This window comes from Pecten maximus, chromosome 18, assembly GCF_902652985.1.
Source record: "Pecten maximus chromosome 18, xPecMax1.1, whole genome shotgun sequence".
Lineage (NCBI taxonomy): Eukaryota > Metazoa > Mollusca > Bivalvia > Pectinida > Pectinidae > Pecten > Pecten maximus.
In genome coordinates this window covers 25224482-25249637 of record NC_047032.1, presented here as the reverse complement: position 1 = coordinate 25249637, position 25156 = coordinate 25224482, and the positions used below count along the sequence as shown (strand labels likewise).

The window sequence follows — 25156 nt, the reverse complement described above, 5'->3', positions numbered from 1 at the left end:
CAACACAATACAGTACAATACAATACAATACAATAACGTATGTCTTTGTAAAACATTGTCGATGTGTACGTACACGTGTGTCATTCCATGAATCATTAGAGGCTATACTGATACAAAATGACACTGCTCAGGCGTTGGAGTGTTAAAAACTTTATAAGGGGGAGATAATCCGTCTGGTGTACCCCCGGTGCGCTGTATCGGTTGTATAATATAAGCCGGTGATTTGATTGGTGGCTATTTTTACGACCACAAGAGAGTATACATCAGCTGTACTTCAGGTAAACATCACATCTGTTGTAAATGATCGAGGTAACACGTGTAAACAAAGGATGGAGGCAAAACGGAAAGGCGGCGAGGTAAGATCGGTAATTGATGCACACATGTCTGTCTGTAAGACAATTTTACTAAAATATAGTCGTCGACATTTTGTTTTGACTGTTGACACATGTATCATTGTTATTATACTGTAGACCTAGTTGACCGATCGTGTGAAGATATGTGTGTACACAGGTAGGCCTAAAATAATTTAATTACATCGTCAGCCATGCCTTTGTTGTCGTTATTAGACTGGTCAACCATATATCGATGTCTATTCTATTCGCTGTTATTACAAGCCTGCTTGGGTCAAGTATTCCACCATCCCCCCACTTGAAGGTTGTTAATCAAGTTAAAAGCTAACCTAAAGCTACAGCCTGCTATAGGTCTATAACCTCTGGTACAGCGACCCAATTCACCACTTCAATTATGTACATTACTATAAATAGTAGATGTCACGAGTGATAGAATTGCAGACAAAGGAAATAAGTTATTTTAATTTTATACAGGTTATAATTATTGATCATGATTCAAATAAGAATTTCACAACATATCTTTGATATACGGTTGGTTAGATATTCTTGTTTGACAAGAGGAGAACTCTGATTTCTCCCGATATATCAAATGTAGAATCTATATATACATAGAGGATATCTAACAGTGTCTTCAGTAATACCAAATATATTTCACGAGTGGGGCTCACCTAATATTTTGATATTTTTCACGAGTGAGCAGCACGAGTGAAAAATATCAAAATGTTAGCCACACGAGTGAAATATATTTGGTTTTACTGAAGACACTGTTAGATATTCTGTTTATTACATTTTTTATCAACGAAAACTCTACCCCGTATGCTAACTAGAACTACAGCGATAATTTGTAAACAAAAAAAGTAGTTTCCCCTGTCCAGGTGCTGACATATATGTCGGGCTTTCTGATTGGTCAATTATTTTGATATTTTCTAATCATTAATTTGATTGGTCAAATCAGCAAAAGTGATATTTTTCGCTAAATATGATATTCTTCACTAGTGAAAAATATCACTTTTATAGAATGAATAATTTTTGATATTTCACTGGTAAAAATGTAATAAAGTAAGTTTCTTGCACTTGAAAAGAAAGCTGTCGGTGTGACGTTTATAGCGTTATAAATACAATCGCTGTCACTCAGTTCACAGAAGAAATAAGTCCAGTTATATATATATTAAGACTTCAGGGGTTCATATCATGATTCTTATCATTTATCAATTAGATATTTACATTTTTGTTATTTGGAGGTTTGACAAATACCAAAAAATGACCCCCAACAATATTAATTATCACGATATGAGTCGTGTCTGAAGTATTATAATTACCTCCGCAATGAAATATAGTTTTGTTTTCTATTTTATATAGTATACAACAGCTGAAAGTAATTATAAGAGGTCTCTTCTTTCTTCTCTGAAACCGAGCAATGGATATTGCTCATATTAGTCTGGTAGCATTACTATGGGGTGGGGATTCAAAATTGTACAAATGACGGGGTCGACCTCCTGGGGGCTGAGGGGCGGGGCCAAAAGGGGTCAATTTTGTTAAATTGATATAAACAACTTCTTCTCTGAAACTAAGCAATGGATATCACTAGTACTCACATTTGTATCGTAGCATGGTCATGGGGTGGGGATTCAAAATTGTACAAATTTTGGGGTTGCCCCCCTAGGGGGCTGAGGGGGTTGGGCCAAAAAGGGTCAATTTGGCCAAATTTATATGAACAACTTCTCTGAAACAGCTCATATTTGACTGTAGCATATCCTTTTGGGTAGGATTCAAAATTTTATAAAGGAAGGAACTGACCCCCGGGGTGCAGAAGGCAGGGTCAAAAGGGGTCAATCGGTTTAAACAACTTCTTTTCTGAAACTAAGCAATGGATATCACTCACATTTGTGTGGTAGCATCCCTATGGAATTGTGCCAAAAGTCAATTTCATTTCATGGAATAATGCATTTTTTGGCATAAAAACCTCACGTACCCATATAAAATGCCTATGATATACTTACAGCAATACCAGTGACAAATATACTTAATCATCATTCTTGTTTCATATCTCATGAAATCCAGGTGAGTGAAACAGGCCCTCTGGGCCTCTTGCTAATCATATTTGTTTCAATGCATCCTCTGGGGATAAAACCAGTAGACCCCAGACTAACTGCATTGATAAGTTTGATGTGTATATATACCAATATGTTGAAAGACTGAAATCTTTAAAAGAATCTTTGGTAACTTTTCAATTTGTTTATTAACCTTGAGCTATAATTTACAGCTCATCAGTTCACACATGTATAACAATTCATACATTGTCCAGTTGGTGGGCACTGCATGATAGCAGTGTAGAACGGACAAAATAAATTGTGTAGAGAATGGACAATTCAAAATTAGGCAATATACATTAAATCATACTTTTCCGTAGTTGTGTAGCATCATATATATATTTGCTCAGCATTGATAAATCTTTGTAATTAGTTGTACATATTAATTGGGTCAACTTGAATACAGATGTTTTTTTCCGGTAGTACTTTTTAATACATCTTGATTTTAGGGTTTGAAAGAATTGGCAAATTAACAGAAAGTGATACTCGGCCTCTATGTGGCTAGAGTTACAGACTCTACACAGACGTTCATTTCTTGCAATATTTCGATAACGTCCTGTTTCAATATGAAGGGTATGTGCTGATAGACAAATTTTAGTCAAAGCAATTCTATTACATTTTGGGATGTTTTTATATAAATTATAAATACTGTAGTGAGATGTCATCTACTAAATGCCTATACAAAATACATTTTGAGGAACTATCTTATAACTCATACATGTCTTGTCTTGCAATATCAAAAATTCTTTGTTTGATACATTACAAATTAATAGAAGCATTAAGATTGTTTTGATTCAACCACATTTCACCGAAGCTAAGTGAAAAAAGTTTATCTTTGACAAAAGTCGCCCAATTAAAAACATTATTCCTTTTTGGCATATGCTGGGTATATACAATTGGACCAGCTAGGTAATATAACTTCTGTTGAGTCACAGTGTCAAAGAGGAGAGAGAATATTGATCAGAATGATACAAGTCTAACCTAATAGATATCCTGTCAGGTGATTTTTAATTTATTCTCATATCACACCTGTGCTTGTGTAGCCTACAAGCTTTAATCAGTGTTAGTAGAGAGAGCTGTTAAAACTCTCAACAGCTGCACAGAATACTGCATCATAAATACTGAGGCATAACATGTTGAAATGTAAGTCATTGTCATCACAACCTCAATATAATTCCCATACACAGACAAACATTTGATTTTTGTCTCAACTGTAAATACAGAGTTATGGCCCTTAGTTCACTGCATCACTGTGTCACTTTGAGACATTCATTGCTCACTACATCTGTGTCACTTTGAGACATTCATTTACACTGTATATGAGAATTATGAAATAACTTTCAACTTTGACTTACTTTGACTTTCTGTTGGTTTTACTCTGAACCATTTTATCCTTTAAATTTCTACACTTTTTGGAAATTAGCTATATATCTATGAGGCATCCTTGAGACTCCAGGGTCCATGGCTATTCACGTTTGCTCTCTGTTTGTTATACCAGGATTTGTTGTGAGTGTAGTAGTAGTAAGCCAGAGATTCCAGGTCGGATCCCTAGCAGTTGCATTAAACTGAATTAATTAAGGAATGATGATATCATGAGGTCTCAATGATGTTCGTCCGTCCGTCCGTCCGTCCGTCCCTCCGTCCGTAAACAATTCTTGTTATCGCTAATCCTCAGAAAGTACTGAAGGGATCTTTCTGAAATTTCATATGTAGGTTCCCCTTGGTGCCTAGTTATGCATATTGCTTTTTGAGACCAATCGGAAAACAACATGGCCGACAGGCTGCCATCTTGGATTTTGACAAATGAAGTTTGTTATCACTATTTCTCAGAAAGTAATGAAGGGATCTTTCTGAAATTTCATATGTAGGTTCCCCTTGATGCCTAGTTATGCATATTTCATTATGAGACCAGTCGGAAAACAACATGGCCGACAGGCAGTCATCTTGGATTTTGACAATTGGAGTTTGTTATCACTATTTCTCAGAAAGTTATGAAGGGATCTTTCTGAAATTTCATATGTAGGTTCCCCTTGGTGCCTAGTGATGCATATTGCATTTTGAGACCAGTCGGAAAACAACATGCATATGGCCGACAGGCAGTCATCTTGGATTTTGACAATTGAAGTTTGTTATCGCTATTTCTCAGAAAGTACTAAAGAGATCTTTCTAAAATTTCATATGTAGGTTCCCCTGAGTGCCTTGTTATGCATATTGCATTTTGAGACCAATCGGAAAACAACATGGCCGACAGGCAGTCATCTTGGATTTTGACAATTGAAGTTTGTTATCGCTATTTCTCAGAAAGTGCTGAAGGGATCTTTCTCAAATTTCATATGTAGGTTCCCCTTGGTGCCTAGTTATGCATATTGCATTTTGAGACCAATCAAAAAACATGGCAGACAGGCAGCCATCTTGGATTTTGACAATTGAAGTTTGTTATCACTATTTCTCAGTAAGTAGTGAAGGGATCTTTCTCAATTTTCATATATATGTTCCCCTTGGTGCCTTGTTATGCATATTGCATTTTGAGACCAGTCGGAAAACAACATGGCAGACAGGCAGCCATCTTGGTTTTTGACAATTGAAGTTTGTTATCGCTATTTCTCAGAATGTAGTAAAGGGATCTTTCTCAGATTTCATATGTAGGTTCCCCACGGTCCCTAGTTATGCATATTGCATTTTAAGACCAGTCTGAAAACAACATGGCCGACAGGCAGCCATCTTGGATTTTGACAATTGAAGTTTGTTATCACTATTTCTTAGAAAGTACTTAAGGGATCTTTCTCAAATTTCATATATTGGTTCCCCTTGTTTAAAAAGTACTTGAGAGATGTTTCTCAATTTGCACAGATTAATAAGAGGAAGGGAAAATAGAGAAAAGATCAATCTGACATGGCACTTATAAAGATCATTCAATGGTGGGCGCCAAGATCCCTCTGGGATCTCTTGTTTGACAATTGAAGTTTGTTATCGCTATTTCTCAGAAAGTACTGAAGGGATCTTTTTCAAATTTCATATGTAGGTTCCCCCCTTGGTGCCTAGTTATGCATATTGCATTTTGAGACCAATCGGAAAACAACATGGTCGACAGGCAGCCATCTTGGATTTTGACAATTGAAGTTTGTTATCGCTATTTCTTAGAAAGTACTGAAGGGATCTTTCTCAAATTTCATATATAGGTTCCACTTGTTTGAAAAGTACTAGAGGGATGTTTCTCAATTTACACAGATTAGTAAAAGGAAAGGAAAAATAGAGAAAAGATCAATCTGACATGGAACCTATAAAGATCGTTCAATGGTGGGCGCCAAGATCCCTCTGGGATCTCTTGTTCATTACTGTGACACCTATACATGTGCACTTGATAATTACCACATCTACAGCATGAATTGCTGGCTGCATTATAATTATACAAAAAGTTGACCTTGACCAACCAAGTTCAAGGTCACAGTAATCAAATGACTGGTCAAAGGATGGAAATGAAAAGAAAACATTGGTATAGCATATGAAATCGGCTGCCAGATGGATAACATATCTGGGATCATTTCCTGAATGTTGATCCCATGTTTTGGGTCAAATTGACTGGAACTTCAAAAACCTTCTAAAGTCCAAGAATTGCTTGAATCAATTACTCTTCATGGATGGAAAGGCCTTAAGGTGATTTATCAAAATTGTAAACATGGTTCTTATATAGGTTTCATGATTGTCACTGGAGAGGTGCTAAACTTAACTATAGTTTATATAGGAAAATCATATTTTAATGGAAATTATTCAAAATTGGTTAGGATTATGAAGAGGGGCAAAACTATACTACTAAATATACAGGAACTATTTAGAAATTCATTGTAAATAAAAAGAGAAGAAAGAAATAATATGTTAAGACTCTGGTGACCGCTAAGGCCCATGGGCTTCTTGTAATTTTTTACTATAATTTTGACTTTAAACCTTAGACTTTAAGAAATTGATATAAAATCTTTGCTCCTTCTCCAGTTGATTTACAAATCAGTTTATCGCCAAATTTGAATAAATTCAATAATAAATCAGATGTTTGTTATTCTTATTTTTCAGAAAGTTTGAAATTTTGGGGTAAAAATGACATATTTACTAGGTAAATTTTCAGATTTAGTGATTTCAGATGGATTGCTAATGTATCAGCATTTACATGTCTATATTGTATACCTGGTGCACTTAGTGAATTTGCCATTTAAGAGTTTAAGAGTTTGGTGAAAGCTTAACTACAGTCGAACCTGTCTATAAAGGACACGTAAGGGACAAGGCAAAAGTGTCCTTTATAGATAGGTGTCCTTTATATAGAGGTTCAACGAGTTAAGTCCCTTATAAACGAACCCCCCCCCCCCCCCCCCCCCCCCCAAGAGTAAGTAATAAAACATTCAAGTTCTTTGTATACAGGCCCCACCACCACCACCAGTAATAAAACATTATAGTTCTGAGTACATGTATATATAATGACAAAGCGGGTCACACTGCAGGCGAGACATGCTACGAACTTATATGTTTATGGTTGTTTAATAAAGATCAATCCTCTTGAGTTTTAATTACCATTTAATTCCATACTCACCAGACACTCAGACTAAACATTTAGTATACTTGATATAATTTCTATAAACGTAATGTTTATATAGGTTATTCTAAGGTAGATATATCTGATACACAAATTAATGTTTTGTGATAATGACCTGTTGCATAAGCCAGGATGAGCAAGAAAAAGGCTTCTGTTAATTTTTTCTCTTTTGAAGTTTGTATATTGGGGGTATACATGTAATTAATTCAGACACATTGATGTTTCACATACATATGCATCAGTGATTTATGATTTAATTTGTTTTTAACAATGATGACACCAGACAAAATGCACTTAGATAGTCAAATGTTCATCAAAATTCAACACAACTGTTTATACAGTAATAGCAGTACTGATGATCCCTGTGTTAGATTCATAAGGACTTTCCATGAATTCCCAACCCTTGGCCCATTATATCTTATTTTACATGTGTGTATATATTTACATACATCATCACTTTGTGTCATGATCATGCGTCATATGTCACCTTGGCACACTGCTGCTATATCTATTATAAATAAGACAAGAGCTGTTAATCAATTATCATAATATTATCAAAATATACTATATAATATGTGAGCTATAAGTTGCTATATACATCTTTGAAAAATGCAAAGCAAGTCTGGTGCCAAAATGCCTTAGTTAAATGACTTCTCCTATATATGTCCTGCGAGGTTACAAAATTTGGTTTGTTTTTGTTTAACGTCCTATTAACAGCCAGGGTCATTTAAGGACGTGCCAGGTTTTGGAGGAGGAAGAAAGCCGGAGTACCCAGAGAAAAATCACCGTCCTACTGTCAGTACCTGGCAACTGCCCCACGTAGGTTTCGTACTCGCAACCCAGAGGTGGAGGGCTAGTGATAAAGTGTCGGGACACCTTAACCACTCGGCCACCGCGGCCACAAAAACAGAAACTATACCCACACTATCATATAGAAGATCACGGGTAGATGTCTACAAATGATGTCAAATGATGTCCGGAAAATATGATTGTGAAGTGTCAGACATCTTTTAAATCGGGAAAGGTTCATTTATGAAAAGCTTTCAAGATTAAATGAGAGAAAATATTCATTTACACAGAGAACTATTGATGTAGTGAGCAATCTTCCATCAAATGATCGAATGTTGTAAATTCATGCACTGTCAAACAAATTGAATATGAATTAGATGAGCCCTGGAAAAAACATCCACCAAAAATATTGTTTTAAAGATAAGATAAAACTATAAATATTTAATTTACCATATTTCAAATTAATATTTCTTTCAGATCTGATCGTCAAAGAATCATGAAATCCTCCTTTGTCATAATAAGATACATATGTATCTGTTTATGTATCTATTTAAAAGTAAATGAAGGTGACACATTCAAAGTGGGGATCCAGAAGTGGCCAGCTGAGGCTATTTGTTGTAGTGCTAACAAAAACATTAACATGTGGTAGATATTGATGCTATATATGTGGACACATCAGTCGTAAGGAGAGTATTGTTTGTTTGATGGTTTATTCACCCTGTGAACAGCCAGAATCATTTTGGGCGGGGTCTCCTTGTAGTAGTTGGTGACTACCTCACTGAACAACTGTTTCATACCATCCATAACAATTAGGGTAAAGTGCCTATATATATATATAAGGACACAACCACGACAGCACAGACTGACCCGTATCTCAGCTTCCTTAGAAAAGTAAACTGGCACGGGTAGGGAGCGTGTTGAACCATGCATGCACATTGGATCCTCACCTAAGATTACAGGACCTGCGCTCCAACCATTACCGCGCTTTATTACACTGTATCTGAGAGAACTCATCATCAGCAGTGATCAGGGAAGTGACATTACAAATAAGGCAATTTATATATATATATATATCAGACACATCAAATTCTTACCAAGTGCTTTAAATTAAAAAAAAAACCAATACATTACCCAGGTAATCTAATTAAAGACTCAGTGATTTTCATGAAGAATCATCGGAGATCTAGAAATAAAGGTATGATGTCATTGTAGTCTATATATGTGGCTCTCCTGACTGAGGTCAACAATCGATAAGTTATATAACATAATTCAAATATATGTGGAGGACCAGTATAAATAAAGAGTGTTATAATTCAGGCATATTGCTGACAAATAACAGAGTAAAATATACAAGCATATTGCTGACAAACAACAGTACAATATACAAGCATATTGCTGACAAACAACAGAGTACAATATACAAGCATATTGCTGACAAACAACAGAGTACAATATATAAGCATATTGCTGACAAACAACAGAGTACAATATATAAGTATATTGCTGACAAACAACAGAGTACAATATACAAGCATTGCTGACAAACAACAGTACAATATACAAGCATATTGCTGACAAACAACAGAGTACAATATATAAGTATATTGCTGACAAACAACAGAGTACAATATACAAGCATATTGCTGACAAACAACAGAGTACAATATACAAGCATATTGCTGACAAACAACAGAGTACAATATATAAGTATATTGCTGACAAACAACAGAGTACAATATACAAGCATATTGCTGACAAACAACAGAGTACAATATACAAGCATATTGCTGACAAACAACAGAGTACAATATATAAGTATATTGCTGACAAACAACAGAGTACAATATACAAGCATTGCTGACAAACAACAGAGTACAATATACAAGCATATTGCTGACAAACAACAGAGTACAATATACAAGCATTGCTGACAAACAACAGTACAATATACAAGCATATTGCTGACAAACAACAGTACAATATACAAGCATTGCTGACAAACAACAGAGTACAATATACAAGCATATTGCTGACAAACAACAGAGTACAATATACAAGCATATTGCTGACAAACAACAGAGTACAATATACAAGCATATTGCTGACAAACAACAGTACAATATACAAGCATATTGCTGACAAACAACAGAGTACAATATATAAGTATATTGCTGACAAACAACAGAGTACAATATACAAGCATATTGCTGACAAACAACAGTACAATATACAAGCATTGCTGACAAACAACAGAGTACAATATACAAGCATATTGCTGACAAACAACAGAGTACAATATATAAGTATATTGCTGACAAACAACAGAGTACAATATACAAGCATATTGCTGACAAACAACAGTACAATATACAAGCATTGCTGACAAACAACAGAGTACAATATACAAGCATATTGCTGACAAACAACAGAGTACAATATACAAGCATTGCTGACAAACAACAGAGTACAATATACAAGCATTGCTGACAAACAACAGAGTACAATATACAAGCATATTGCTGACAAACAACAGTAAAATATACAAGCTATAATGCATGTACATACATGTACCCAGTATAATATTGTATAGAGTCTCCTCAAAATCAGGACAATTGAGCATCTACTGACATATTTGTACAACATCCACTTAAGTTGATATACTGACTATACATTATAGGTATACAAATGTACATATAAAACAGGTTTTCTTTTGTTGGTGTTAAAACTTGTCCATTAAGCTATATCTATAGCTGTACAAACCTGATGTTCAGGAAAATAGACTTTACTATATATACCATGGCCATTATGAGGTTTTTATGCATGATATCTCGGTGACTAAAAAATGAATTAAAGTGACTGTGTCACCGGTACCTTCATCAGACATTTTATGTTACAACTTTTTATTGACAATTAAATGCACCGAAGGTAGATGTTTCATAATATCATAACCTGAGTGCAATTAATTTCTAACACAATCAATTGATATACATTTCATTATATGATAATTAGTCTTAAATATGTTTGATAATGAAATTGTGATTTGAGTTTAGATAACTTAAGTTGATAAATATCTAATATAAACTGCTACATTGAATTTGTTTTCTCATACATTGGAAAATATCTTATATGCTTTATTACTTGTTTTTTTTCACGACCGTGGAAATAGTGCCCATATGGCTTTGAATTTTGGAAATAAGTGTGATAAAATCTTACTACAGAAAAAGTTGATGTGTTTGCTTTCTGGGCTTATTATCATGGAATTGATATGGTACTGAACACATGATCTATTGATTTGGTAATATATTACTTCAGGTTTGATTAGAAGTTGAATGTTTCCATATTCTTGATGTGTTCAGATTGAACAGTGGTAACACACCTGCCTTTCACCTAAGGGTTTGATTGCCCAATCAGATTTAGGGCCGCGGTCACCGAATGGTTCAGGTGTCCTGAAACGATCACTAGCCCTCCACCTCTGGGTCGCAAGTTTGAAACCCACATAGGTCAGTTGCCTGGTACTCGACCATAGGCTGGTGGTTTTTCTTTGGGTACTCCGGTTTTCCTCCACCTCCAAAACCTGGCACGTCCTTAAATGACCAAGGCTTTTAATAGGACTTTAAACAAAATAAACCAAACCCCAGTCAGACATAAAAAGGTTATAGGGGTCACTGAGCCCAACCAACTACTTCGGTTTCCAGGTACTCTGGTTTCCTCACACACTAATTAGACCCTCACACACTTCCATGATTGGTCCAACAAGCCTAATTATAGTTGGTATAACTTTGTAATTGTTGTAAAAAATAAATAAGTTTACAATGTTTCATTACACACAATGTAACCTAGTTTAATGAATTGCAGCCTAAAATTGATATTAACATTTCAAGTGTAGGCATTGCTGCTGTTGTGTGTTATATCCTGCAAGGCCTGCAGATGCCAACACATGTTACCTCTAACTCAAATTCAGGGAAAGTGGGATGTATCAAATAGCATCTGTTGGTATTGTTTTTTACAGAACAGCAATACAGCGTGCTATTTCACAGCAGATGTTGTCATATCAGGGTAGCTAAAAGTTATAGACTTCATTTCCATATGATCAGCTACATAAACTTTTATGAGGAACAATTATAACTACCAGGTAATGTGTTCCATGTTTGTTAACTTAATGTCTTATCAAGTTTATTTATCTGCAACTAGAGTAAAATAAGCTATAAAGATTGACAACATAATGTACGACTCATCTCATATATCATATTATCTGTAATAAATGCGAATTAACCTGTCTTTCCTCTTGTCAGGGGGAGGTACCATGTCACTGGGGTTGTTACTGGTACTGTGTATGTTAGGGGGAGGTACCATGTCACTGGGGTTGTTACTGGTACTGTGTATGTTAGGGGGAGGTACCATGTCACTGGGATTGTTACTGGTACTGTGTATGTTAGGGGGAGGTACCATGTCACTGGGGTTGTTACTGGTACTGTGTATGTTAGGGGGAGGTACCATGTCACAGGGGTTCCTACTGGTACTGTGTATGTTAGGGGGAGGTACCATTGTCACTGGGGTTGTTACTGGTACTGTGTATGTTAGGGGGAGGTACCATGTCACTGGGGTTGTTACTTGTACTGTGTATGTTAGGGGGAGGTACCATGTCACTGGAGTTGTTACTGGTACTGTGTATGTTAGGGGGAGGTACCATGTCACTGGGGTTGTTACTGGTACTGTGTATGTTAGGGGGAGGTACCATGTCACTGGGGTTGTTACTGGTACTGTGTATGTTAGGGGGAGGTACCATGTCACTGGGGTTGTTACTGGTACTGTGTATGTTAGGGGGAGGTACCATGTCACTGGGGTTGTTACTGGTACTGTGTATGGGAGGTAACCAGAGAAAACTGACATGGTCAGCGAGAGGTACACTGGCCATGGCCACCAGCCCCTTAGTTTTTTTGTTACGATTGCTCGCCTGAATTCTGATACTAGTTTATCTCCCCCTAGTTTAAAACTTATGAATCAGACATATCCTTGAAACCAAAATCATCAAGCTCAATTTTATCTAAAATTTGAATATTCTAGAGAGTCTAAAAGAGAGGTGACATGGGACCCCATGTTTTTATGTGTGATTTGGACCCTAGCTACATCAACTTTCATTAGGAACACTGCATTTATTTTAGTGTTCCACAATTGTAACTGTACCGTTTTCCAAACTTTTCAACAATAGAATTGCCCCAATAATGGAAAATATCGTCCTGAGTAAAATGTTTTCCTACTTACAGCAGTCACAATAGATCAAATCTATAATTCTTAGATCTGATAATGTGACCTCCATGTTGTCACACGTACCTTCACCATCTGTGCCCAGTAGCTGATGATGGCCTGTATCTGACCGATCAAAACATGTTGACAATTTGTAGGTTATATTATTTTTTTAATTAGTTTGCTGGGACGAAATCCAGAGGAGCTATTGTGATACTGGTGGCATTGATATTGTTCGTAGACAGATATATATGTAGGACTCGGATTTTAGTTGTGTCAATACAAATGTCAGGTACATGCAGCTTATAGCTATTAGTCCCATATCAGTGAAACCTTTTGGGCTATAGGTTCCCTCCCCATCTGTCTGTCTGTGCGTGAGCTGTCTGTCTATCTGTCCGTCCATGAGCTGTCATTCTATCTGTCTGTCTGTCCACTTAATTAGTTTCTGCACTTTTCTCAGCTATGCTAAGCTTCAAGGCATCTTGGTGAAAGTTGGCATGTAACTTCAGATTAAGTTCAAGTTTCAGAGTTTTGGGGTCAAGGTCACTGTTACAAGTTTTAGCGGGGCCAGCAGGGGACATGTCTTGCTTAAGCAATTATACTTTTAGAATGCTTATTTGACATATGTGTGTTCCTTGTGACATTTAAAATTTCCTTGGTACTACATTTGTGGACCAGCTGACCTTAACTTTGACCTTTGGCCTACTTTAAAAAAACTTATTCCAAACTTCACTCTGTGAGCTGTGTTGTCTTCTTACAACTTTTGTTATACTGTAAAATCTAGTTTATTGAAACATTGTTTAATTGTATGTACTATTAGCTATATAGGTTTGGTTTTATTTTTTCAGTCATTAAGTTCTATGGATCAGGAGTTTGAGATAAGGATAGAGCGGTCACTTTCGACAGACAAAACTGATGTCCTTGAAAAGCTGGTCCAGTTACTGCGACGCCTACTTGATTACTGCCTCTGTTGTCTATCCTGTGGCTGTATACCATTACCAGAACAAACCGGCAGTCTGATCGATGACAACTATGAAATGATTCTACTAGAAAATGAAAGACAGGCTGTTGGCAATCTTCTTCACTATCTTGAGCATGGTAATATTATAATAATACTATGTTACATCTTTGTTATCCCCTCTGAAATGGTGGATATTTATTTAAGTTTGTCCATCCGTTTATCAGTCTGTCCATCTGTCATGCTTTGTTTCTGTGCAATAACTGCAACAAATATCAACAGATTTTCTTCATTCAATTTAAACTTCGTAACAAGGTTTAAAGCCTTAAAGGCTTGGCCAAGTGTGATTACCACTTATGCCTGACTTTATTTGACAGAGTTATACGTTATGGCCTCTTGATCTATAAACATTTCTACCCCCCCCCCCCCCCCCCCCCCCCCCCTGATGCATAGTGAAGGAAAATACATATAACCATCTGTACAAAGATACTAATAAAATCTATGTATTTAAATCAATGCTAAGTCGTTCTTAAGACATTAAAATTTTACTTCTTGTGGCGCTATTCGGCTTCCACCTTCTATTGTCCCAACAATTATTTTATTCGTTACATTTTAAATATAAAGGACCATGTGTAGATGTGCCTGCAAAATTTTCTCCTCAAAATTAAGGTTGCTATAATAGTAACCGGTCCCTATAAACAGGTTTCTGTAGAAAATGTTTGTCTACATAACTCTTTGAAACACTTTAAATAATTCGTCTGCAACTATTTTTTCTCAAAAGTGTGGTTGGTATGGTACAAATGTAACTGGTCACAATAAACTGGTTTTCCAATAAAGAGCTATAACTCCTCAGTCATTGGACCAACTTTATTCATCTTTGGTCAGAATCTGAGATGATTAAGTAAATAAAGCATGTAATTTGAGTTGTTTCCAAAATTATCACCATGACAACATAATCCATGCCTCTTGATTTTGATTTTGTATATAGGGGTATTGCCAAATAGCACTATGGCCTCTTTATACCCCCACAACGTATACCGCTGCAATGAAAAACTGGAAAAACTGGAAAAACCGTTTTTTGCAAATAATAGAGAGTGCGGGGTGTATTAGTCAGCCATAGGCTTACAGTTCTAGTTTCCTGCTGTTTCCATGAAATAACTTGAATAATTATTATCAGGTTGTCTTCAAACTAGATGACACGTTTAAATGCTTCAAGTGCTTGCTAAGTTCGATTGCCACTTTTGCCTGACTTAATTTGACAGGGTTATGGCCCCTTGATTAACTAAATACATTGCTTTTTGCTGTTTCCGTGAAATTACTGGAAAAGTTGTTAATAGATTTTCCTCAAGCTTGAAAAAGAAACATAAAAATTTTTGTTTTCTGCTTTTTTTCTTGCAATAACTCCCATAAATAATATCCAATTATCACCAAACATAGAAACAGATTTATCCTCCTTGATTTATGAAAAACATTTTCATTTTCCGTTAAATAACTATCTAAAACATTTTTCGAAGCCTTCAAACTTAGGAACAAGATTCAATGTATAAGGGCTCAGTCAGCTAAGTGATAGCTAGGGTTTGTTGAAAAGAAAAGTCTTGCAAAATCAGTGTACAATTAACTTTATCCTCGTAATACATGTTCAATAATTATGACATCTAACTTGAGCATCAGTCTTTGATTTTTCAAGCCATACATTATGGCTTGACAGAATTCATCATTTTATACGTCAAGCTAAAATCACATGTTTATTCCTCAAGTCAAATGTATATAATTATATCGAGAAGGCAAATTTACTTTTTATGATATATACATTTGTTAGTCCCATTATGTTTTTTTTTTGTACTTCAGTCCTGGGTTTTCACATTTTAATTGGCTCCTACCATCACTGACAGGTCCTAGTGACTCCTACCATCACTGACAGATCCTAGTGACGTCTACCATCACTGACAGGTCCTAGTGACTCCTATCATCACTGACAGGTCCTAGTGAGTCCTACCATCACTGACAGGTCCTAGTGACCCCTACCATCACTGACAGGTCCTAGTGACTCCTACCATCACTGACAGGTCCTAGTGACTCCTACCATCACTGACAGATCCTAGTGACTCCTACCATCACTGACAGGTCCTAGTGACTCCTACCATCACTGTCAGGTCCTAGTGACCCCTACCATCACTGACAGGTCCTAGTGACTCCTACCATCACTGACAGATCCTAGTGACTCCTACCATCACTGACAGATCCTAGTGACTCGAGCTACCATCACTGACAGGTCCTAGTGACTCCTACCATCACTGACAGGTCCTAGTGACTCCTACCATCACTGACAGGTCCTAGTGACTCCTACCATCACTGACAGGTCCTAGTGACTCCTATATCATCACTGACAGGTCCTAGTGACTCCTACCATCACTGACAGGTCCTAGTGACTCCTATCATCACTGACAGGTCCTAGTGACTCCTACCATCACTGACAGGTCCTAGTGACTCGAGCTACCATCACTGACAGACCCTAGTGACTCCTACCATCACTGACAGATCCTAGTGACTCCTACCATCACTGACAGGTCCTAGTGACTCCTACCATCACTGACAGGTCCTAGTGACTCCTACCATCACTGACAGGTCCTAGTGACTCCTACCATCACTGACAGGTCCTAGTGACTCCTACCATCACTGACAGGTCCTAGTTACTCCTATCATCACTGACAGATCCTAGTGACTCCTACCATCACTGACGGGTCCTTGTGACTCCTACCATCACTGACAGGTCCTAGTGACTCCTACCATCACTGACAGATCCTAGTGACTCCAACCATCACTGACAGGTCCTAGTGACCCCTACCATCACTGACAGGTCCTAGTGACTACTACCATCACTGACAGATCTTAGTGACTCCTACCATCACTGACAGGTCCTAGTGACTCCTACCATCACTGACAGGTCCTAGTGACTCCTACCATCACTGACAGATCCTAGTGACTCCTACCACCACTGACAGGTCCTAGTCACTCCTACCATCACTGACAGGTCCTAATGACTCCTACCATCACTGACATATCCTAGTGACTCCTATCATCACTGACAGGTCCTAGTGATTTCTACCATCACTGACAGGTCCTAGTGACTCCTACCATCACTGACATATCCTAGTGACTCCTACCATCACTGACATATCCTAGTGACTCCTACCATCACCGACAGGTCCTAGTGACTCCTACCATCACCGACAGGTCCTAGTGACTCCTACCATCACTGACAGATCCTAGTGACTCCTACCATCACTGACAGGTCCTAGTGACTCCTACCATCACTGACAGGTCCTAGTGACTCCTACCATCACTGACAGGTCCTAGTGACTCCTACCATCACTGACAGGTCCTAGTGACTCCTACCATCACTGACAGGTCCTAGTGACTCCTACCATCACTGACAGATCCTAGTGACTCCTACCATCACTGACAGGTCCTAGTGACTCCTACCATCACTGACAGGTCCTAGTGACTCCTACCATCACTGACAGGTCCTAGTGACTCCTACCATCACTGACAGATCCTAGTAACTCCTATATCATCACTGACATATCCTAGTGACTCCTACCATCACTGACCGGTCCTAGTGACTCCTACCATCACTGACAGGTCCTAGTGACTCCTACCATCACTGACAGATCCTAATGACTCCTACCACCACTGACAGGTCCTAGTCACTCCTACCATCACTGACAGGTCCTAGTGACTCCTACCATCACTGACCGGTCCTAGTGACTCCTACCATCACTGACAGGTCCTAGTGACTCCTACCATCACTGACAGATCCTAATGACTCCTACCACCACTGACAGGTCCTAGTCACTCCTACCATCACTGACAGGTCCTAGTGACTCCTACCATCACTGACAGGTCCTAGTGACTCCTACCATCACTGACAGATCCTAGTGACTCCTACCATCACTGACAGGTCCTAGTGACTCCTACCATCACTGACAGGTCCTAGTGACTCCTACCATCACTGACAGGTTGTAGTGACTCCTACCATCACTGACAGATCCTAGTGACTCCTACCATCACTGACAGGTCCTAGTGACTCCTACATATCACTGACAGGTCCTAGTGACTCCTACCATCACTGACAGGTCCTAGTGACTCCTACCATCACTGACAGGTCCTAGTGACCCCTACCATCACTGACAGGTCCTAGTGACCCCTACCATCACTGACAGGTCCTAGTGACTCCTACCATCACTGACAGGTCCTAGTGACTCCCACCATCACTGACAGGTCCTAGTGACTCCCACCATCACTGACCGGTCCTAGTGACTCCCACCATCACTGATAGATCCTAGTGACTCCTACCATCACTGACAGGTCCTATAGTGACACCTCTCATTATCATTTACACATGATGAAGTTTTGTATTAATTGCATTGTTTGCATTTGGCATCCACTGTACATTTGTACTTATGAACTAATATTGAAAGTAGCAGTCCACTTGCGTATACAATCCTTAGGCTAATCATGATAAGTCATTAAGGCTGCTTTGATATAAAATATTTGGTTGGTAATTAGCTTTTTAACCCTTTTATTACTGATGAACATTTTCAAGAAGAATATTATATTGAGCTATAGGATCAAAAGTCATGGTTTATCAGAATTTGTTATAGTCGCTGTTTAATTTGATTTGATAATTTAAAGAACATGGTATCCAACTGTTTCTGTTGGACATGGATATACACTATGCTAATTGCTTGAATGCTTATGAATAGTATAATTACTTTCTCTCACTTGGCAGAAGCTAATGGTGACCCAGTTTTGAATGATGAACATGTGAGGGCTCTCAGTATATTGGCCTCCTCTGACAATGTGGAACTACAGAAATCAGCAGCGCTGTGTTATACTGAGATCAGTGAGAGATGTAAGTACTAGAACTACAGAAATCAGCAGTGCTGTGTTATACTGAGATCAGTGAGAGATGTAAGTACTAGAGCTACAGAAATCAGCAGTGCTGTGTTATACTGAGATCACAGTGAGAGATGTAAGTACTAGAGCTACAGAAATCAGCAATGCTGTGTTATACTGAGATCACAGTGAGAGATGTAAGTACTAGAGCTACAGAAATCAGCAGCGCTGTGTTATACTGAGATCAGTGAGAGATGTAAGTACTAGAACTACAGAAATCAGCAGCGCTGTGTTATACTGAGATCAGTGAGAGATGTAAGTACTAGGACTACAGAAATCAGCAGTGCTGTGTTATACTGAGATCAGTGAGAGATGTAAGTACTAGAGCTACAGAAATCAGCAGTGCTGTGTTATACTGAGATCAGTGAGAGATGTAAGTACTAGGACTACAGAAATCAGCAGTGCTGTGTTATACTGAGATCAGTGAGAGATGTAAGTACTAGAACTACAGAAATCAGCAGTGCTGTGTTATACTGAGATCAGTGAGAGATGTAAGTACTAGAACTAAAGAAATCAGCAGCGCTGTGTTATACTGAGATCAGTGAGAGATGTAAGTACTAGATCAACAGAAATCAGCAGTGCTGTGTTATATTGAGATCACAATGAGAGATGTAAGTACTAGAGCTACAGAAATCAGCAATGCTGTGTTATACTGAGATCACAGTGAGAGATGTAAGTACTAGAACTACAGATATCAGCAGTGCTGTGTTATACTGAGATCAGTGAGAGATGTAAGTACTAGGACTACAGAAATCAGCAGTGCTGTGTTATACTGAGATCAGTGAGAGATGTAAGTACTAGAACTACAGAAATCAGCAGTGCTGTGTTATACTGAGATCAGTGAGAGATGTAAGTACTAGAACTAAAGAAATCAGCAGCGCTGTGTTATGCTGAGATCAGTGAGAGATGTAAGTACTAGAACTACAGAAATCAGCAGTGCTGTGTTATATTGAGATCACAATGAGAGATGTAAGTACTAGATTTACAGAAATCAGCAGTTCTGTGTTATACTGAGATCAGTGAGAGATGTAAGTACTAGAACTACAGAAATCAGCAGTGCTGTGTTATACTGAGATCAGTGAGAGATGTAAGTACTAGAACTAAAGAAATCAGCAGCGCTGTGTTATACTGAGATCAGTGAGAGATGTAAGTACTAGGACTACAGAAATCAGCAGTGCTGTGTTATACTGAGATCAGTGAGAGATGTAAGTACTAGAACTACAGAAATCAGCAGTGCTGTGTTATACTGAGATCAGTGAGAGATGTAAGTACTAGAACTAAAGAAATCAGCAGCGCTGTGTTATACTGAGATCAGTGAGAGATGTAAGTACTAGATCAACAGAAATCAGCAGTGCTGTGTTATATTGAGATCACAATGAGAGATGTAAGTACTAGAGCTACAGAAATCAGCAATGCTGTGTTATACTGAGATCACAGTGAGAGATGTAAGTACTAGAACTACAGATATCAGCAGTGCTGTGTTATACTGAGATCAGTGAGAGATGTAAGTACTAGGACTACAGAAATCAGCAGTGCTGTGTTATACTGAGATCAGTGAGAGATGTAAGTACTAGAACTACAGAAATCAGCAGTGCTGTGTTATACTGAGATCAGTGAGAGATGTAAGTACTAGAACTAAAGAAATCAGCAGCGCTGTGTTATGCTGAGATCAGTGAGAGATGTAAGTACTAGAACTACAGAAATCAGCAGTGCTGTGTTATATTGAGATCACAATGAGAGATGTAAGTACTAGATTTACAGAAATCAGCAGTGCTGTGTTATACTGAGATCAGTGAGAGATGTAAGTACTAGAACTAAAGAAATCAGCAGTGCTGTGTTATACTGAGATCACAGTGAGAGATGTAAGTACTAGAACTACAGAAACCAGCAGCGCTGTGTTATACTGAGATCAGTGAGAGATGTAAGTACTAGAACTACAGAAATCAGCAGCGCTGTGTTATACTGAGATCACAGTAAGTACTAGAACTACAGATTATTTCTGAAATAATTCAACCTACTTCTCTGCTTCATTCATAGCAATCATATACACATGTACTTCTGAATCAGTACTGCCAATTCCACTTCAGATCAACTACAGTCTTTTCAATCTTTTTAAGTTATATTTTTGCCCAATGACTGAATACATGCTTTATCCATCTTCACTCATCTTCACTGTTTGTGTCTTTACCTGCAGCCAAAACTCCACTGACCATTGATGTGGCAACGCCGCTAGTTCAGCTCCTCAAATCACAGGACCTCCAGGTACAGAAACTGGCAACATTGGCCATGAGCAACTTCACTTTGTGTGGCCCAGGTAATTATATATACATAATGTCATCTCTCTGTCTCCACAGACTAGGGTAGATGTTACAGGAATTTGTCAGTACCATAGTCGACTTGCAGTGTCTGCTTATATATATGCTGAACAGTTCATTTCTAGTTTGACAAGATCTGTCAAATGTGATTCACATGTTCATTAAAACAGACTGATTAAGGTGAGGACAGTGGAAATGAATTTGGATTTCTGAATTTATTGATGAAACTTTAATATTTCTAAAAAATAAGATATTAAATCTAAATAACAACAATTAGATTTTCGGTTTCTTTTCTAGAATCTAACAAAGACACTATTGGTAAATGTGGAGGGATCAGGGCCCTAGTGTGTCTTCTACAGTCCAATAATACAGATGTACAGTGTAACACTGCAGGGTGTATCACAACACTAGCCACCACAGGTATGTACAGTGTAACACTACAGGGTGTATCACAACGCTAGCCACCACAGGTGTGTACAGTGTAACACTGCTGGGTGTATCACAACACTAGCCACCACAGGTACGTACAGTGTAACACTGCTGGGTGTATCACAAAGCTAGCCACCACAGGTATGTACAGTGTAACACTGCTGGGTGTATCACAACACTAGCCACCACAGGTACGTACAGTGTAACACTGCTGGGTGTATCACAACACTAGCCACCACAGGAATGTACGGTGTAACACTGCTGGGTGTATCACAACACTAGCCACCACAGGTATGTACAGTGTAACACTGCTGGGTGTATCACAATGCTATAGCCACCACAGGTATGTACAGTGTAACACTGCTGGGTGTATCACAACACTAGCCACCACAGGTACATACAGTGGAACACTGCTGGGTGTATCCCAACACTAGCCACCACAGGTACGTACAGTGTAACACTGCTGGGTGTATCACAACACTAGCCAACACAGGTATGTACAGTGTAACACTGCTGGGTGTATCACAACACTAGCCAACACAGGTATGTACAGTGTAACACTGCTGGGTGTATCACAACACTAGCCACCACAGGTACGTACAGTGTTATACTGCTGGGTGTATCACAACCCTGGCCACCAAAGGTACATACAGCATAACACGTACTGATCGCTGTATAACAATGCTACCCACTGTAGGTCTGTACAATGCAATAATGCTACTGCGTTATATAGAATATGTCTATCCCATTATGTTCATTCCACCGTAAACGCAATAAAAACACTGTTTAATCCCTATATGTCTTATTAATGGAAAGTTGTACTTTAATATGTTTACATGTTTGCAGAATCAAGATATTTATCTAGTTGCTTTATGGAATATTAAACCCAACAAAGTTTATGATTGAAATTACATTGACCCATATTCAAGGTCACATAGGTCAACTTTGTGTAACACTCATTCATAATATTTATCTAATAGCTCTCTGAAATGATCATATTCATTAGCCGTTATTACTTTCAGATAACTTCTGATTAAACAAAATATCCAAGGTCGAGATAGAGGTTTTAGGTCAGGAGCACTGTTTGCTTAAGGGCACTCAAGTTTGTTAAAGTAAATGACCTTGACCCACTATCAAGATTACAGGGGTAAACATATTCAAAAAACTTTTTTACAAATGAATTGTCTTGATCTACTTTGAAGGTAACTGTGGTCAATCATGCTTTATACTAATTTCTTTCGAATAACCAAGCAACCTAAGGTTATCAATATATATTTGATGCATAACAATTTAGTGATTAGAAATTATATTTGATCAGGATCCACATCAGTACCCTAATTAACATTCATTTGAGAGTCATATGAATAAAATCCTTTAAGAAAGTCTCTATAAAAATACAGCAGAGTCAGGTGACTGATACAGGCCCCCTTGGCCTTTTGTGCTTTCCTTACACCTATTACTGTCCTTACAGATGCCAATAAACAACAGATCTTTGATGACCAGGCCATTCATCATCTACTGAAGCTGATGAAGTCACAAGATTTACGAGTACAAAGAAATGCTGCTGGTGCTATTTTAAATCTTACTCATCTTCGTAAGTAGAATTTCAAATCTTACTCATCTTCGTAAGTAGAATTTCAAATCTTACTCACCTCTGTAAATAAAATTTTGAATTTATTCATCTTTATAAGTAGAATTTCAAATCTTATTTACCTTCGTAAGTAGAATTTTAGATATTATTCACCTTCGTAAATGAACTTTTAAATCTTACTCACCATATCGTATTACATTGGATACTTCAGGTGAAGTAACAGGCCTGGGTTATACTGGAATCTGTCTGCCGTCAGTCCGTCTGTCTGTCTGTCCGTCCGTCTGTCTGTATGTCTGTCCATCTGTATGTCTGTCTGTAGACACATCTGTATGTCTGTCCATCTGTATGCCTGTCTGTTGACACAATTTTGCACCATTCAATTTTCTCAGGATTATGATTATGTTAGTTTCATACAAACTTCATTTTGCAGAAGCATTTAAAACATGCTTCCTTCAAACCTTTCTACTTGATAAAATTGATTTGAACGAATAAGAGATAAAAAGAATTACAATTATATCAATTTAGTAACTACACTTGCATTTCTGAAAAATAAAAGTGATTGGACATTGGTTTAATCTTATCATTGTCCTATCACCAATAAAATTATGTAAAGTTTGATTTTTGGTGTTAAAGAAAATCACAGGAATTATTTGGTAGCGGGAGGAGTGATTCCTACCCTGGTCGACCTCCTCCAGTCTCCGGACCTGGATATACAGTACTACAGTGCTGCCTCCCTCAGTAACATCGCTGTCAACGAAAAACACAGAGCTCTAATGGTCGCTATTGGCCACACAGACGTCATACGAAATCTCATCAAACTTGTGTCTGTCAAGGCAGAAAAGGTCAGTTCAAAGGTTAGACAAAGGTCAAAGGTTATTTACAGAAGCATGTAATACTGAAAATATTTCTGACAAAAAAAATATCATTTTATTTTTAATGAAATAAAAAATTAAAAATCTTCTATTGAGACCTGTCCCTCCACTGCTTGGGGAGCCAGACATGAAAGAACTAGGTGTGTGGAGAATTCAAGAGTAATAAAAAGTAATTCAATTTTAATTTCATGCATGATTTTTTGAAAAAATCCAAGGTTTAAATTTAGCATTTAAAAATACCATGTAGAAGTTTTATGAACGAGTGGTAGATTTAGGATTATACCATGTAGAGGTTTTATGAATTAGTGGTAGATTTAAATTTAGGGTTATACCATGTAGAAGTTTTATGAACGAGTGGTAGATTTAAATTTAGGGTTATACCATGTAGAAGTTTTATGAACTAGTGGTAGATTTAAATTTAGCGTCATACTATGTAGAGGTTTTATGAACGAGTGGTAGATTTAAATTTAGGGTTATAAGTGGTACTGATTATAAGGTTATGATTAATTGTTTTAATTGTTTCAGGTACAATGTCAGGCATGCCTGGCCTTGAGAAACCTTGCATCTGATGGTACGTATGAACACTTTTAAAGTGTCTATAAGGGTCATCTATATAGGAGCATAATGTTGAATTTCAAACATGATAAAATATGTAAATTGGCACGAATATAGTCATGTAATATATCAAAATGTTCGTTTGAACATGCAGTTTCTGCCAATCACCAATAATTCGCTGTAGATGCTATCATTTTCTTCTATAGAGTTACTTTGCGGTAGCATGGAATAATTCTAAGTCACACAAATAACCAAACTTGAAAAACAGCCAAGCTGTTATGGTCACAGGTGTCTATATCACAGGGTAGGAGAATTGTTTTGACCGGTTTTGATTTGATGTACGTATAAACACTTATTTTGTTTTGACCTTGAAATGCAAATGGCGGCTGTGAATGATATTACACAAATATGGCAAAAGGGGAGGC

General features: G+C 37.6%; 1 protein-coding gene across 1 annotated transcript in view; it reads left to right on the top strand.

Annotated features, from left to right (window-relative positions):
* The first annotated feature begins 265 nt into the window (after nt 1-265).
* The window catches only part of LOC117317123 (vacuolar protein 8-like), a 42957-nt gene continuing 18066 nt past the window's right edge, over nt 266-25156 (top strand). Inside the window, exons 1-8 of the mRNA XM_033871921.1 lie at nt 266-356; nt 13901-14150; nt 18803-18925; nt 21164-21283; nt 21582-21704; nt 23185-23307; nt 23938-24146; nt 24702-24747. Coding sequence (XP_033727812.1) covers nt 330-356; nt 13901-14150; nt 18803-18925; nt 21164-21283; nt 21582-21704; nt 23185-23307; nt 23938-24146; nt 24702-24747 — 1021 coding nt within the window. The 5' untranslated portion in view covers nt 266-329. The remainder of the gene's footprint in view (nt 357-13900; nt 14151-18802; nt 18926-21163; nt 21284-21581; nt 21705-23184; nt 23308-23937; nt 24147-24701; nt 24748-25156) is intronic.